The sequence below is a fragment of the Hevea brasiliensis genome, chromosome 12 (genome assembly GCF_030052815.1).
Source record: "Hevea brasiliensis isolate MT/VB/25A 57/8 chromosome 12, ASM3005281v1, whole genome shotgun sequence".
Classification (NCBI taxonomy): domain Eukaryota; kingdom Viridiplantae; phylum Streptophyta; class Magnoliopsida; order Malpighiales; family Euphorbiaceae; genus Hevea; species Hevea brasiliensis.
Window position 1 is genome coordinate 69198696 of NC_079504.1, and position 17064 is coordinate 69215759.

At 24.9% G+C, this 17064-nt stretch overlaps 1 protein-coding gene across 1 annotated transcript; it reads left to right on the forward strand.

The window, feature by feature from the left end:
• The first annotated feature begins 2676 nt into the window (after positions 1–2676).
• On the forward strand, positions 2677–4523 carry LOC110635044 (CBL-interacting serine/threonine-protein kinase 11). Its single transcript, XM_021784233.2, has one exon. The coding sequence runs from the start codon at positions 3018–3020 to the stop codon at positions 4314–4316; it is 1299 nt and encodes a 432-aa protein (XP_021639925.2). The 5' UTR covers positions 2677–3017; the 3' UTR covers positions 4317–4523.
• The last annotated feature ends 12541 nt before the right edge of the window (positions 4524–17064 follow it).

Sequence of the window (17064 nt, forward strand, 5' to 3'; positions counted from 1 at the left end):
TAAGAGAGCTGTATAGGGGATCAGCTCCCATATGTTATGATTGATACTACAGGGTGTGTGAGTGCTCCAAATTACCTTTTTGATGCTATGATGTGAATTTATTCGATGTTGCACTTCATTCCACAAAGTTGCATTAGTTTTAGATAGTTATAGACATTATGTATAAAATTGATATTTTACTCTCGAGTCGAACGCTCACTCTGCTCAAAAATTTTCACAGCCACAGGAGGATATTTTTGAGGTTAACTCGCTTTCTCTCTCGCAGTCAATTATTACCGCTTGTATAAACTTGTTAAATCTTAGAATTTCGCATGTGTTAGAAATGTTTATTTGATTTGGGTCTAAACTAAATTATTATTTTGGGACTGTAAACTTAATATGCTATGCATGTTTGATGGATTGGATGAGGAGCCGAGCTCCCATTTATTTTATGTTGATGAGTATGTGGAGGGTGGTGAGCTCCCAATTGAATATATATTGTGTTTACAGGTAGTGTGAGTCAAAAACTACCCTTTGGAAAGTCCATTTTATGGCCGGACTCTGTCCGTTTGTTTTCTTGAAATTGGGCCCAAATGGGCCTTAGAATTGGGTAAATGAACAGTTAGGCTTACTACGGGCCTCGGGGGCTTTAGGCTGGCCCAGGTCCTAGTGCCGGTCCGGCCCATAGGTTGGGTCGTGACAGAAATTCATATTAGAATTATGGAAGTGTTAAAATTGAATTTTAAATATATGATATGTATTTATAATTATGATGATTCAAATTTAATAATTTCAATTATTCATTAAGGAATTAAGAAATTGAATTGATTGATTATAAAAAAAAAAAAGAATAATAATACAGGATCTGTATGTTTCGACCATAAGGTTTTTGTTCACGAATAATACAAGAAAAAAATTTTACTATGATGAAAATAATCAGATATAATCACTCAAAACTATTAAATACTAATCTCAATGTGCTTATTGAATATCTCACAACTCAAAATATTATAATATTTATATTGGTTTTATCGACTTGTGCCATCTGTTACCACCACAAATCTCACTTTTTATTATAATCGGGTCATATGGCGAAACTATATAATTGAGTCATAATTCAAGTTCATAAAAATATATCGAAATTTAAACCATATATAAATAACAATTTTAAATTAATTTTTAATGCTCCCTATAATATATTTAGTAAAGTTTTTTTAACAGTAATATTAAATATATTCTTAAAAATATTCCTACATATTTATGTTAGAGCTAATATTTAAAATATTTTTATGAATAAAATTAATTGAATGCAAATATATCATCATATTAAAAATTAGTGACAAAATTTTGAATCTAAAACCTCTAATAATTTTTTTTTTTATAAAATAGATTTCAATCATGTAATTATGTTGAAAATGAAAACATATTTTTAATGGGAAAGCCAAACTATGCATGAAATTGATATTTCAAAAGAAAAAAAAGAATTATTGTGATAAGGTTGAAAAATAAAACTCTACTTATTAATGATTTAAAAAAAAAAAAAAGACTTGCTTTACTTGCAGTCGACTTTGAATATTGTTAGCATTAAATTTTTTATTACTCATACGGCCGACCTTGCTGTTCCACTTGTTATTATCAATATTAAATTAAACTGATGATATTAAAAACTCAAAACACTATTTCCAATTATTTTATATTATTTTTCCATAAGACCCTTTTAATTTTTAATTTAATAATTTCTAACCGGCAGGTGGAAAATTCACATCATTAACTGCCGGTCAGAAAAAAAAAATACAATTATTATATATATAAATCTTATGTGAGTTTTGTATAAATTCTATAATAATGAGAGTATTAAAAAAAATTCATTATACATATGACAATTTTATTAAATAAATTGTAAAATAAAAATTTATATAACTAGTTTAAATTATAAATTATACTTAATCACTTAAAAGTATATTTACATTAAAAATGAATTATATATATAATTTTCTCTAAGGTCAAGTTTGATTTGATATTATTAAAATTATAATATAATTATTATTACGTTATATATTTAATTATATTATCTGTTAATAAAAAAAATTAATATAATAAAATAATAATTATATAATATAATTAATTATACTTAAAATATCATATATAAAAATAAATATAATTATAATTATTTATTTTAATTTATTTATTTATTAATAAATCCAAATATTATCATAAAAAATTTTTAATTTCAGTTACATAATTTTTATAAAATTCAATTTAAATTAAATGAATTTTATGAAAAATTTAAATTTTAATGACTAATAAAAATATTTATAAAATTGAGTTACATATGATAATTATCATAATATATGAGATTTATTTTTTTAATTTAAAAAATAAAAATTTATTTTATAAAAAAACTATTTTTTAATATTTTTGAAGTATTTGCTTAGAAAAAACATATTCTGAAGTATTTTGCAGATTTTTCAAAAAGAAATAAATGCCAAATACACCAGCTTTTTATCACACTTTAGTTGAAACCATAAAAAAATAAAATAAAATTAACTTAGAAAGTAAAATTCCTAATGAGTTTTTTTTAAAAAAAAAAAGAAAATTCCTAATAATGAGTCCAATAAACTTACACACGTTTTCTCATCTAGAACTAGAAGTAACAACTCATCAACCGCCAATTCTGCACGAAACGCATAATCTGAACGGTACCGACGTTGGAACCTGTACGAAGTTTTTATCCAATAAAAATCCCCCAAGTGTATCAACATGTACTTTTCGCATTGGCTGGAACAGAAAAGAAAATTGAGTCATTTGGTAACGCGCCTCTTCACGATTCTATCGCCACAAAAAGTCTTCACCATTAAATAGTTCTCTCAGAGCTTCCACCGTTAATTTCGCTTTTCTATTTCCTTCATCAATTTAGCTTCTTCTCTCGTTTGCTTTTCCTCTTCAATTTTCCCCAAATTATCCAGTCTTTCAAATAATTCTTTCTTCTGCTGATCGAATCAGAGCTGTTGGTTCGATCTCTGGCTATTGATAACCTTATGCCGCCGGAGATCGAACAAGTCGCCGAGAATGCCTTATTCGGCAAATATGAGCTCGGCAAGCTTCTCGGATGCGGTGCGTTTGCCAAGGTTTACCACGCAAGAAATCTCCGAACTGGGCAAAGCGTAGCCATTAAAATCATCAACAAGAAGAAAATCGCTAACCCTACATTAATGTCTAATATCAAGCGCGAGATCTCCATTATGCGCAGGCTTAACCATCCTCACATCGTCAAGCTCTATGAGGTTTTAGCCTCCAAGACCAAGATTTATTTTGTTATGGAGTTTGTCAAAGGTGGAGAGTTGTTTGCCAAAGTCGCTAAAGGACGCTTCAGTGAGGATCTCAGCCGTAAATATTTTCAGCAGTTGATCTCCGCCGTCGGTTATTGCCACGCTCGCGGCGTCTTTCATCGAGATTTGAAGCCTGAAAATCTTCTCCTCGACGAAAATGGGAATTTGAAGGTTTCGGATTTTGGACTCAGTGCTGTAACTGATCAGATCCCACCCGATGGACTTCTGCATACTCTTTGTGGGACTCCGGCATATGTTGCGCCTGAGATTTTAGCGAAGAAAGGTTATGATGGTGCTAAGGTTGATGTATGGTCATGCGGTGTCATTTTGTTTGTTTTAACGGCCGGTTATTTGCCGTTTAACGATCCGAATCTCATGGTCATGTATAAGAAAATCTACAAGGGCGAATTTCGGTGTCCGAGATGGATGTCTCAGGATCTGAAACGGTTGTTATCTCGGCTTCTCGACACGAATCCCCAGACGAGAATAACGGTCGATGAGATCTTGAGAGACCCATGGTTTAGGAGAGGAGGATTCAAGGAAATCAAGTTCTACGATGAGTATTATTGCGGACTTGACGATACCGATAAGGCCGATAAACAAGAACCGGATATCACGAATTTGAACGCATTCGACATCATTTCGTTCTCGTCCGGTTTGGATTTGTCCGGGTTGTTCGATGACTCGTACAACGCGGTGGAGGACGGCGAGCGGTTCGTGTCTTCTGAGTCACCAGAAAAATTGGTCCAGAAAATCGAGGAGTTTGCCAAGGCCGAGAGGCTGAGGACTAAGAGAAAGAAAGAGTGGGCCTTCGAGATTGAAGGGCGAAATGGTAATTTCGCTCTGGAGGTTGAAGTTTACAGGTTAACGGACGATCTGGTAGTTGTGGAGGCTAGAAGGAGAGGTGGTGAAGCTGGATGCTTTAAACAGATGTGGAAGTACAAGCTTAAGCCTGAACTCAGTGGCTTAACTGTTAGTCAACCGGAAAGTCAGGTCGTCGGTAACTGAAAAACGTAGTGTGTGTATATATATATATATATATATATATAGCCGGAGAAGAATGAATTCCGGCACTTGTTTGTAATACCTTAATTTTGGATTTAAAAAAAATTAAAAAATTTAATTAAAAAAAAAAGGTGTATTATCGTGTGCGTCTGTTTGTGGTATTTAATTGGAATAAAAATCACCTGCTGAGCAGGTGATGGTTTTTTTTTTTTCCCTTAATGCTTACCCAATTTTGTTGTAAGGAAAATTTTACTGTAGGTTTACTTTATCTTGTGTAAATAAATGTTGACGATGAAACGTAGGGTAAAAAAAAAAAATGTGCTGTTGCTGGATTTACTGCTTGTCTTCTTCGAATTGTTGTTCTATTTAAGAAATCTTTTACGATTCAATTTAAAAAAATAGAGGATATGAATGATTTGATTCATTGAATATAGACATGGCCAGCAGTAGTTATAATAGTTTTGAGTGGCGTATAATTTACTCAATTTCAAGTTGAATTTTCTATTTTATATGCGATAATAACTTACTATGACTTGTTTTACCTCCCACTTAAGAAAAAGAAAAAACTCATGTTCTGTCATTAAATTGAAATGAGAGGGTATAAAATAAAAGTTTAGGGCATTTTTTAATTTATTAACTAAAATATTATAAAATTTATATTTTAATCTTTTTACTTTTATGAAAAATAAATTAGCCTCTAAATTATATTTCTAGTAATTATAATCAAAGCTTCAATTTAAACTTAATTAACTAAATAGATTAAGTTGTTAAAAAATAAAATTTAATGAATTAAATTATTATATTTTTCAAACTTAATAATATCAAATATTAATAAATTAAGTATTCAATTAACAAAAATATATTTTAAAAATTATTTATTTTTTATAAAAAAATAAAAATTAAATTATAATTTTTATCATGCCTCAAAAACTAAATTATAAATTACTTAATGTGCAAGCATCTGCTCCCTTTGAATGTTTGGTAAATTATTGCTAGTCTCCTCTCACATTTGTTTAACAATTTAGAGAAAAGAGAGCTAGACTTCATTTGGTTCTTTATTGAACAAGTAATACTAAATTGTTTATTTTTCTTTTACTCGCTCCATCCCAAAATAATAATTTATTTTTCTTTTCTCGATGTCCCAAAATAATAGTTTCATTTTTGTTTTAGAAATAGTTTTTTCTTAATTTTCCCATAATACCCAATATAAATCTCCATACATATAATTAATGTTGATTTAGTTTTTGATACAGTGGAGTATAAACACTAAAATCATTCAATACTAAATTCTCTCTCTAGAAATAAAAAAGAGCCTGATTAGTTAACTGAAAAGAAAATTTCAGTCCTTACATCTATGGCGGATGGAATAATTAATAAAATTTATTTTTAAATATTTAAAATTATTTTGTCATATTTAAAATATAACTGCTGTAAAAATTTATAATAAATATATAATATTTATATTAATTATTATAAACTATTTAATAATGTACACGTAAAGATTATTCACATTAGGATTAAAATTTTTTTACCAATTAAAAAAAAAAAGAAAAATCCCCCAATGGGGAAGTGGTAAGCAGGAGCCGTCTTCTATGACTTTCACCAACACACGTTGGTCAATTTGACAATTTGTTTAATAGAATGAAAGCTCAAATCACATTCTATAATTTGTCTAATTAATTTTTTTATTTAAATTGGTTCACGCGTTTTATTTAATACTAAATAAATTCAGAATTTTTTGCGTCAATGCCACGTGCCTATATATAAAAAAAAAAGACATTTTTTTTTTCTGCTTCAATCTTTACCTATCTTCGTAAAGATGCAATATTGGAGTAAAAAAAAGAAAAATTTTGAACATCGACAAAAAGCATCAAAAGAGCATTAAATTTGTAACCTAAAATAAACATATAAAAGCTTTGTGCGCACTATTTTAAAGATGCTAAATGTGCACATTTTTTAAATTTTATTTTAGTGAGAAAGGCTTTGATAATTCTCTATAAACTTCTTACCCTCTTCATCTTCCTCGTCATTTCTTTCTTCTTTTTTTTAATTTCTTCTTTTGATACTCATTAATAGTAATCCTTATTTTTTTTAGTTTTTTTAATAATTCCTATATATATATATATATTTGCAACTGATATTCTAGATATATTTCTTTAAATTTATTGTTATTAATAAATTTTTTTAAATAAATCCAAAGATATGTTTTATAGGTAGAATTTTAACGTTTAGTTTGTTGTGTTTTTTCTTCTTTAATTGAGTTACTATGAGTTTTTATTAGTTAATTATTTTATTTTTTTGAGAAGAATATTCTATAAGGTGTAGATTTTTTTTAAGAGAAGATTTAAATTTTAAAATAATTTAATAAACTCCTAAAAAGACTATGAAGTCGAAAGTAAAGTGCATAATTCGCCTATTAGCCAACTTATGTACTTTGTTAACACTATCTAATTTTACAATTTTTTTTATATTTTCTTTGTAAATAATTAATTTTATTTCTACAGAAATATAATTATTTTGTATTTTCTTTTTATACTCTACTTTCAATTAATGAAATATCTTTTTTTTTTAAATTATATGCACACGCACAAAGTTTTCAATGATATTTCTTGAGATTTATAACTCAAACGAGTATATATATATATATATATATATATATATATATATATATATATATATATATATATAAACCACTACAAATAATATAATTAATTAAATTAGTTAAAAAAATTACATGGTGGTTATATTTTTATATGACTCACTTATATATATGTATAATTTTTATTGAATTGTCATTTGATGTGGACTGCCTTACAATGCATTACTAATATATTTTACAATTTCTCCACTCAAAGAAAATATCACATATCTATTATAGCTTTAGAAATGCAAAGGCAAGAGATGCTATTAACAGAAGCACGAGGCAAGAAGTGGCGGTGCTCTAGAGGTCAATGATTAAATGTTTAGCTGACATTAAGGCCGCAGGATTAAAACTATTTAAAAAAAAAAACAATTATTTTATACAGATATTGAGAAAAAAAAATAATTAAAAAAATTATTTTATTATTTTAATATTTTATCATTAAAATTTATTAAATTTAATTTTAATATTTTCTAATTAATATATTTAATAAAATTTTTTAGTCCAACGGTAATACCAAATAAGTCATACTAAAGATCACAAAGAGTTACAGAGAACAATTAACCAATCGATAAATATCAATGCCTTCCTTTTGTTGCAAAGATTCCAAACTTTAAAGTAAGAAGCATCAAACCTAGAATAGCAGACAGAGAAAGAGAGGCATAGAAAGAGAATAAGGGAAGCTTCACATTTTTAAGTAAACTCCACAGTTCATGGCTTGTGGGTGATTTGAACAGAGGTTGAGTTTATTTAGTTATAAGTAGAACTGTAGAAAAACCAGCTGGTTTTTCTTCCTTTTGAGCAGATCAAGATATGTTTAATTACTTTTTGTGAGGATGCTAAAGAGAGAGGAGAAGTGGAGTGGAACATTGCTGGCTTTTTATTGTAAGTACCAAATTAAACAAATGATGAAGCAAAAGTGTGATAAGGCAGCAAATGGAATATAATTGATGATTGGATTGCTAAACATTGTCCCCTTCCTTTTATCCCAATAGTTGGTGATTGTATGCTAATATGAGCCTTTTTAATAGCGATTTACAGATAGATTCAATGAATGTAAAAGAAAAGACCATGTTCACAACAGTTGTATAAAGGTCATTGCCAATCATTTAGGCTTGACACATAAAATATGCAACAAGTCTTAATATTAATTATAAAATTATCCCACTTTCTTTAGACAAATAAACTACAATTTTGTAATGAAAAATTCTTGTTTACGCTTATTTTTTTATTATAAATTTAAAATATAAATATATATGATTTATATATTTAATAAATAATTTTTATTATATATTTTGTATTTTAAATTTATAGTGAATCGGGTTTAAGTAAAATAAATTCTTTACGAAATGAACTTTTTATCTAGACTTCATTTATTATGGGTGTAAAATACAAATATATAAAATTTATGTATTTATTAAGTAAATTTTATTATATATTTTATCTATTAAATATATGATAGATCGATAAAAAAAACTCGATGGATTTGCATAACTCCTCAAAAATAATTACAATTATTATCTGGTCCACCATTATTGATCACCATTGCTGGGTAATCATTGGCTCTGCCCATCCTACTGGTTACCTTAGGATGAATATGTAAGTACCATAATATTTGTTAGCTTTGTTTAGTTAATTGCTAAAAGTTTTTTTTTTTTATAAAAAATGCAAATTAAAAGGAAAATGCTGAAAGGTTAGTGGTGATTGAATTTTTTTAATAAATTTAAATTATCATAAATTTAATATATATATATATATATATATATATATATATAGGAATTATAACAAATTAAATTTAAGTAAGTTTATTTCCTTGTTGAGAATTCAATTATCAGATATTTATTTGCATATTAAAAATTAAAAAAAAAAAACACTAATATATAAATATAATCTGAAATTTTGAAAATGGCTTATAAAATTAAACTACCTAAATTAATAATAGTGCTTAAAAATACCACTAGCATATAATTTAAAAAAAATAAAAAATAACTGATTAATCAAATTATTTTAAATTTTAAAATTAAATAATTTACTTTAAAAAAAAATAATACACTCTAAATTTAAAAAATTTATGACATAATTTATTACAAACCAACTATTAAAAATAGGATTATTTGAACAGTTATTCTAAAAATGCAAAGCCATTTCTCATCTGTTTCTAGTAAAATCGTCAATTTAATTTACTGTTTTATAATAATAAGATTAATTTGACGGGCCTTGCAAATTTTGAAGGTCTTCACAGTTGTTCCATTAGATAACCAATATTTCAAAATTTTGAAGTCTTCCCTATAGTGCTTACAAATTGATAAAATATTTCAATTATTAAATGATAAAAACAAAGAGATATAACATTAATTATGAATATTATTTTAAAAAAATATACTATTTTATATAAAAAACAATAAAAATTTATAAATATTACGAAATATTAATATTTTAATTTTTTTACATAATTGACTCTAATAGAAACTCAAAGTGAAGACTTTATACTCTTGAAAACGACTTCAATATCACTAAATTAAAGTTAATTAATATAAAAAATTAATTTTAAAAAATAAAGTGAAGAAATTGAATATCATTATATTTACGATGATAGATATATTATTTTAAGTAAAGATATTATAGTATTACATTTTTGTGAAAAATAGTTAAAGAAAAATAATTAATAAATTTAATTTGATATACATAATTATTTAAAATTTTAATATAAATTTAATTTATATTTACTATATTTAACAAAATAATATAATTTTATAAATAAAAATATAAAACTATTAAAAATATAAAATACAAAAAACATTAAATTATATTATTAAAATAAAATAATAAATAATCCAACGTGCCAATAACATTACTTAGTAAATAAAATAGTTTTGGCCATTTAACCTCAATGTTAAATAGGCACTAAAATTCTTTCACGATAATAATTTATTATTACTTAATTTAACTAAAATAAAAATTTAATTGAAATAAAAAATTTAAATAATTTGCTTTATTAATAAAAGTTTAACATTATAATTTTTTTTATCTAAACAATAATTAGAAGTATGCTAATACACACTTCGTATTAAATTTACTATCAAAAGTTTACTAAAAGTCATTTTTCTAAAAAATAACTTAATTTTCAAATACTAGAAAATATAGAAAATATTTTCTAAAAAAATATTTTCCGTAAAACAAATAGAGTCCAAGTTCTCAATTATCATCTAAAATTTTAATGTGTAATAAATTTAATATAATTAATTATAAAAAAAACAATAATATTAAATTACTCAATTCAATGAAACATCAATATATGCAATAACAAATATTAAGATGTTTTACAAAACACATATATATATATATATATATATATATATATATATATATATATATATAATAAACACATGTAAATAATAATTATTAAAAAAATATATTCACATGCATAAGCACACACATAATATTTATCTCTAGTTGTGAAGAAAAAGAAAATTCTAAACACTACTAAAAGCACTAAACAAACATTGAGTAACTTTATGAAATCTTAAGAAAGATATAGAGTTAAGGCTAAGGGTGTTCGGTTCCAGTTCAGTTCGAAATTTACCTAGGAACTGGAATTTCAAAATTTCTGTACGGTTTTGGTTCGGTTCTTCATTGTTTTAGTTTCAGTTCGGTACAGTTCTCGGTTCTTAAAATAATTTTATATAATTATTTCCTTAAAAAGTCATACTTGAATTAGCATTTAAATTTTGAATTAAGTTATTAATACATAATATATCATATAATATATCTTTTAACTATACCTAAATTATATAATCTTTAATTATAAGGTGCATATTTAACTTAAGATTAAATATATTATATAATATAATAGTATATCATATAATATACTTTTTAACTATTTATTAATCATATAATATTTAACTATAAGATACAAATATAATTAAGAATTAATATATATATATATATATATATATATATATTAATATAAGATAATTGTATATTTATAATTAAGAATGATAAGATAATTTAATATGCTTGTAACTAAAATTATTAAAAAAATATAGAAAAATGAAATGTAATATTAAGTTATATTTAGTTCTTAATTCTTAGTAAAGAATCAGAATCAAACCAAAGTATTAAAATAAATTCAGTTAAATACAGTTCTTCAATTCAGTTCGATTTCTCCAAAAACCATGCATAACCCTAGTTAAGGCAACTCATAATCGACTCTGGGCAGCATTGATTAGTTTATCAATATTTGTCTCTTACTCTCTCACATAGATAGTCCAATAAAATTACAAATAGTATTTCCCATCATTCATTTAGCATACTTATTGACAAAACCTTGAACCAAACGCATGTAAGAACCATTAATTTTGTAATTTAACTTTGGATGGAGTGTTGGTAAAGCTGACCTTAAGGCCTTATATCTGTCCTCATTATTTAATAGTCCCCTTCCTATTTTATGTCTTCAATCAACCCATTTACCCTAATAATATGCTTTATTAATGGGCTACATCAAACAAGCATGCCCAGTAACTCGTGTGGTATTTGAAACATCTTTCCAGTTATATAGCAAATCTTTTAGATAAACCTCCTTAGCATTCGAAATGAAATTGTTAATTATCCCAATCACTCTGTATTGCTATCGTAGAATGAACAATTTCTTCAATATCATCATTCTATGTGCCTATAATTTTTTGTAAAAAATACAAAAAAAAATAATAAATTAATTTGTTTACACTAAAATAAATAATTTAAAGCAAAGTAGTGACTCAAAAATACATTAATTAATAAATAATTTTTTTATAAGATAAATAATTTTTGTATAATAAAATAATTTTTATGAACTTTTATATAATTATCAAAAGTATAAAATGCTTCAAAATATTAATTTTATATTAATAATGATTTTAAAATAAACTTTTAATTTTATTAAAATTTTGTGAATGAAAAAATCAATTTATTTCGCGTTTTAGATAAGGTTATTAAGATGAAATAAAATGATATATCATATAAAATTAAATTATAATTTTAATTGAAATAAATAAATTAATTTATATTTAGATTAAACTTATAATTTTATTTGAACTAAGGAATTTAATTCAAATGCTAATTAAATTAGGGTTAAAATAAGAATAAATATGTGATTTAATTCGAGTCAAAAGATTCAAAATCAAGGTGGCAAAGATGTAAATTCAGGACGACGGTAAGTTTGTAACTTTAATTAAAATCAAGGACAAAGTTGTCAATGGCAAAATAGTAAATAATCAGCAATGATAGAGGTGTAATTAACACCAAAACTAAGTGCAAGATTATATGGTAGCAATTTTGTAACATTTATCAAACAGAGCGGTGGCAATCCTGTAAATATAAGTGAAAGATATGAGCAACGACTGAGTTTTCTCCAACCCAGCTTTTTTTTTTTTATCAGACAATATATATATATATATATATATATATATATATATATATATATATATATATAGAAATTTAATGATTAAAATTTTTTTTCTAAAATTTAAAATTAGTTAAAAAAAATTATATCATGCAATTAAAAGTTCATTTATTTTTAAAATTTTACTTTATAATGAATTTTATTAAAATAAAATAATATAATTTTATGTATGATAAATTGATAAATGACTTTAAATTATTTATGTAGAGATATTATTAATGTAACTTTTTTTTTTATAATTTTTAAGATATTAAATTCAATGTGTTTAATTATTTCTTAATATTTTTTATTTTTATTAATATTTTATTATAATTTATTTTTTATATATTTACCTGGAAAAATATTTTTTAGATCCGCCACTGCTCAAGGCCATTGTTACAAAAATTCCAGAATTGACAAAAAAAAAAAAATGCAAATAATATATTAATTATCTCAGAACCCTAAAACCATGTTATAGAGGCCATAATAACAAGGAAACAAGTAAAAAAGCTTTGGTACCTATAAAGAAAAATTAAACACATGAATGAATTCATGTTCATCCATGAACTTTAGGATTCCATAAGCTTTTCTTCCTTCCTCAGAAGAAGGGATCGCATGTGTGATTTACACTATGTTTGGATAAATTTTATGAGAGGAAGAAAAATAAAAGAAGGAAAATATTTTTTATTTTCATTCTTTATTTTTCCTCCTTATGTTTGGATGAGTAGAAAATAAAGAAAGAAAAGTAAAAGTTGACATTAAAGTATAGTTTTTTTTTTCTCTTTGATTTCTTATTTTCTCTCCAATTTGGAGAGAAAATAACTAGAGTAAAATAAGACTTATTTTCCCCTCCTCCTCTATTTTCCTTCTCTTATCAAAATAAAGAAAATATCTTTTCAAAATAATTTTCTCCTACTTATTTTCCTTCTTCTTCCTTTTCCACCTATCCAAATATGGTGTTAGTGATTGTTTTTTCTGGGTCTCTGATTTTGTAGTTCTAGTATACATTTTTGTATGTGTGTGATTGCATTTGTGATTTTTTAGACATTGTGTGAGTATTTGGAAAATTGATTCTTTATAAAATTTAGGTTCTAGTGAGAAATTTTTTGATAGATTTGAAAAATTGTCCATTTAAATTTGGACAACTAATAATTCAAATAAAACCAAAATTTTTGGTTGGATTCAATTCAATATCTTATCTACTTTAGTTCAATTTGGTTCTTATAATTTTAGATTTTGGTATTTCAGTTAGTCTGATTCGGATTGAACAGATCGACTGCTCTTCTTATAATTTTGATGAGTTGTTGTATATTTGTATAGATGATCCGAGCAGATTTTCCTCCATTTTTCAACAAGATTAGTGAGCTTATTTGGGGCCTTCATTCACTGAATTCATATTGAATGTTTTTGTAATTTCAATATTTTTAGATTTTTTTTATACCCATGCATACATACATTGATATAAATGTATTAGCTACGAAGTTAGGGAATTGCATAAATTATTTGATTAATTAATTTTAAAAAATGTGTTAAATAATAATACATAAAAACAAATTATTTATTATTTAAAATTGAAAATAATTAAATGTATCACTTAATATGCTACTAACTTAAATTTACACCAATGCCTCTTTTTAATTAATTTTTTACTTATTAAAATAAAACATGGAGAAGTCCATAAATATACATGAAAGTTGAAAAGTAACGTTAATACTGTAGATGAGTTGTTTTTGGGTGATCGGATTAGTTCTTCAGAATTTCACATCGATTATAAATAGTGTGTATATATGGATATAAAACTTAACATATTTTGATAAAATTATCATAATTTTATCAAAAATATGTGTCTTCTCTATTCTGTGTGTCTGCATTTATTTTAACCAATTAAAAAAATATCGTAGATGAGTCAAATTTGAACTGAAAACTATACTAATTGAGATATATGACACATGATTTAAAAATAAAAATATTGGAATGGCCAACCATAATATATCAACTATAGATATACATATATAATTAGAATGCATAAAATGCATAGTAACTAAAATAAAATAAAATATCTAATTATGAGAATTTTATAAATTTCAAAAAAATTTGAAACAAAACTTTTAGAATAAATATAAGTATTATACCTTTTTATGGAAAAAATACATTGCATTAATAATCAACATTGTATTTTTTAAAGTTGGTTGAATATTTTTGTTTATTACCAATTTCACATTGAAAATTATTAATATCGAAAGAGGTGTAATATCACATAGAAAATATAATTTCTTACTGTTGCAATAATAATAATAAATAAATATATGTAATAAATCTTAAAAAGACGTTTAAATAATTATATAATTAATAAAAATTAATAAATTACGTTTTAGCCAAAAATAATCGGCATTCATTTATTTTGTATAAATTATATATTTTATTAATTTTAAATAATTAAAAAAATAACAAAAAAAAAAGTATCACACCTAAGTTAGTATAGTCATTCCATACTTAAACTAACGCCTAAAATGTTAAAGGAAAAAAATCCAATACAAAGATATTAAAATACAAAATAAGACATAAAAAAAACCTAGAGGCTTTATTTATTTATTTATTTTTTCATTTCCCATTATCCTTTTTTATTTTCTTCATATATTTTTTTAATTTTTTTATTTTTTAGAGTACTATAAATAAATATTCACATTTTACAATATTTAATTATTATTATTATTTTGTTCACTTTTAAAATATTTTTTAACATGAATTTCATAAATTTATTATCATTATTATTATTATTATTTATTTTTGTTATTAATATTATTTTTTAAAGTTTAATTATTTAAAAAAATTGAGGGGGCAAGTGTCACTTATATGATTAAAAGTCATTATAATGTATTTAATTAAAAAAAAAATTGGAGAGGGGTGGAGGGCCAGCGTCACCTTACCAATTACCATGCGGCTGCCCGTAATAACGAGGAACTTTGTAATGAAAACACTATTAGATAATAACAAAATTTAGAGCACTCATGAGACTTTAAAAAGACAAGAATATCTTTAAGTTAATCTATTTGGTCAGTTTGATTTTGATTTGCTAATTGGGAGTAAAAAAAAGTTTTTACTGGAAGAGCTTAAAAGTCTAAATTATTTAATTTGGCTTAATTAAATATTTTTAAGGTTTCATGTAAGCCTATAAAATAATTAAAGGACTTTAATTAAATATTTAAGCCCATTAAATTTATTAAAATTTTAATTATAATGTAAAAATGGACTTTCAATGAACTGTTTTTTGTCTTAATTACACTTTAAAACCTTTATGAAAATTTTTTAAGATAAAAATTAAAAAAATAAAAAAATAAAAAAATAAAAAATATATTTGAGGGATAATTATCACCCATTTATTTACTTATTTATTTTTTTTATAAAATTTTAAAATTATTTAAAAAAATATATATTTGAGAGATAATTATCCCTTATAACTGGTTGGTTACTGGGATAATTATCCCTTATTTTATACCTATTTTTTTGGTTGCATTTAAGGTAAGCTTTAATTTTTTTTTTCTCAATTATAAATACCTGCTCAAACCACCTAGAGGGAAAAAAAAAAAAAAAGGAAATTGGTCCATATGTAACAACTTGATTTTTTTAATAAAATATTTTTAATTAGACTATTAATTTATTACTAGTTTATTTATTGTGTTAAATTAATATTCCTCATAATGATATTTTTTTAATGAATATTATTTTACATGTATTATTATTATTTTATTTGTTATTTGTATTATTGTTATTATAAAATTCAATTAGAGTTGTTTAAGATTAAATTATATTATATATAAAAATAATTAAATTTCTTTAGTTTATTATTATTATTGTTATTGTTATTATTATTATCAAAGTTTTATTTAATTTAAATATAATACAAGTAGTTTTGGACCTAATTAAAGAGGAAAAAGGGAGCAACTAATGCCGGCTAGGGCTCCGACCACCTCCCCAACCTTTAAGCGACACTGGCGAGCACCATGGCAGCAAGACTGGTGTCAAGAAATGGAAGATCAGTCAGAAGGAAAGAGGAGAGAAGAGAGATAGCATGCATGACTTCTAAGCCATTTTCTAGCCGATTCCAATGGCTAATGCTGGCGATCCAAGCGGTGCCCAACTTCCCACAAACCTAACTTCATTTTTCGACCAACCTCACTTGAAATGGCAGCTAGAGGAAAGAGAACCAAGGAGAGAGAAAATGGGAAGATTTGGAGCTTACGAGTCAAATTCCGAATGATCTGACCATCAGATTGGTGATCCCGAACCATCATTGAACTCGGCGTAGCGAAATCTTTGAGTGGGACTAATTCCGCTCTGATCGAGCATAATTGGAAAAAGGCAATTATCAGATGGTCTAGATAGCAAGATGAGATTTTGGAGCCTTTTAAATTATTGTAAATTTTTATGGGCTTCATTTAGGTGTGATCGGACCGGACATAGCTCACAAGCATTCGGGATCGAGTTTTTAGCCTGGTCGGATGTCTGACGAGCTGTCCCAAAAGGTGGCCATGTTTACAGTCATTTCTAATGTTGTCAGACATTCCGAATGCATTCTAGGTAGCAGATTTTGCAAAGGTACTTCTGAATTCAAGTTGTATAGTTTTTACCATAATTAAGCTAGCTGATTAAATCTGTAAAATATTCTTGATTGATAAAAATTAAGTAAAATG

Bases quoted from the DNA above. Each gene is read 5' to 3' on its own strand.
- LOC110635044 (XM_021784233.2), top strand. From the start codon at position 3,018: ATGCCGCCGGAGATCGAACAAGTCGCCGAGAATGCCTTATTCGGCAAA.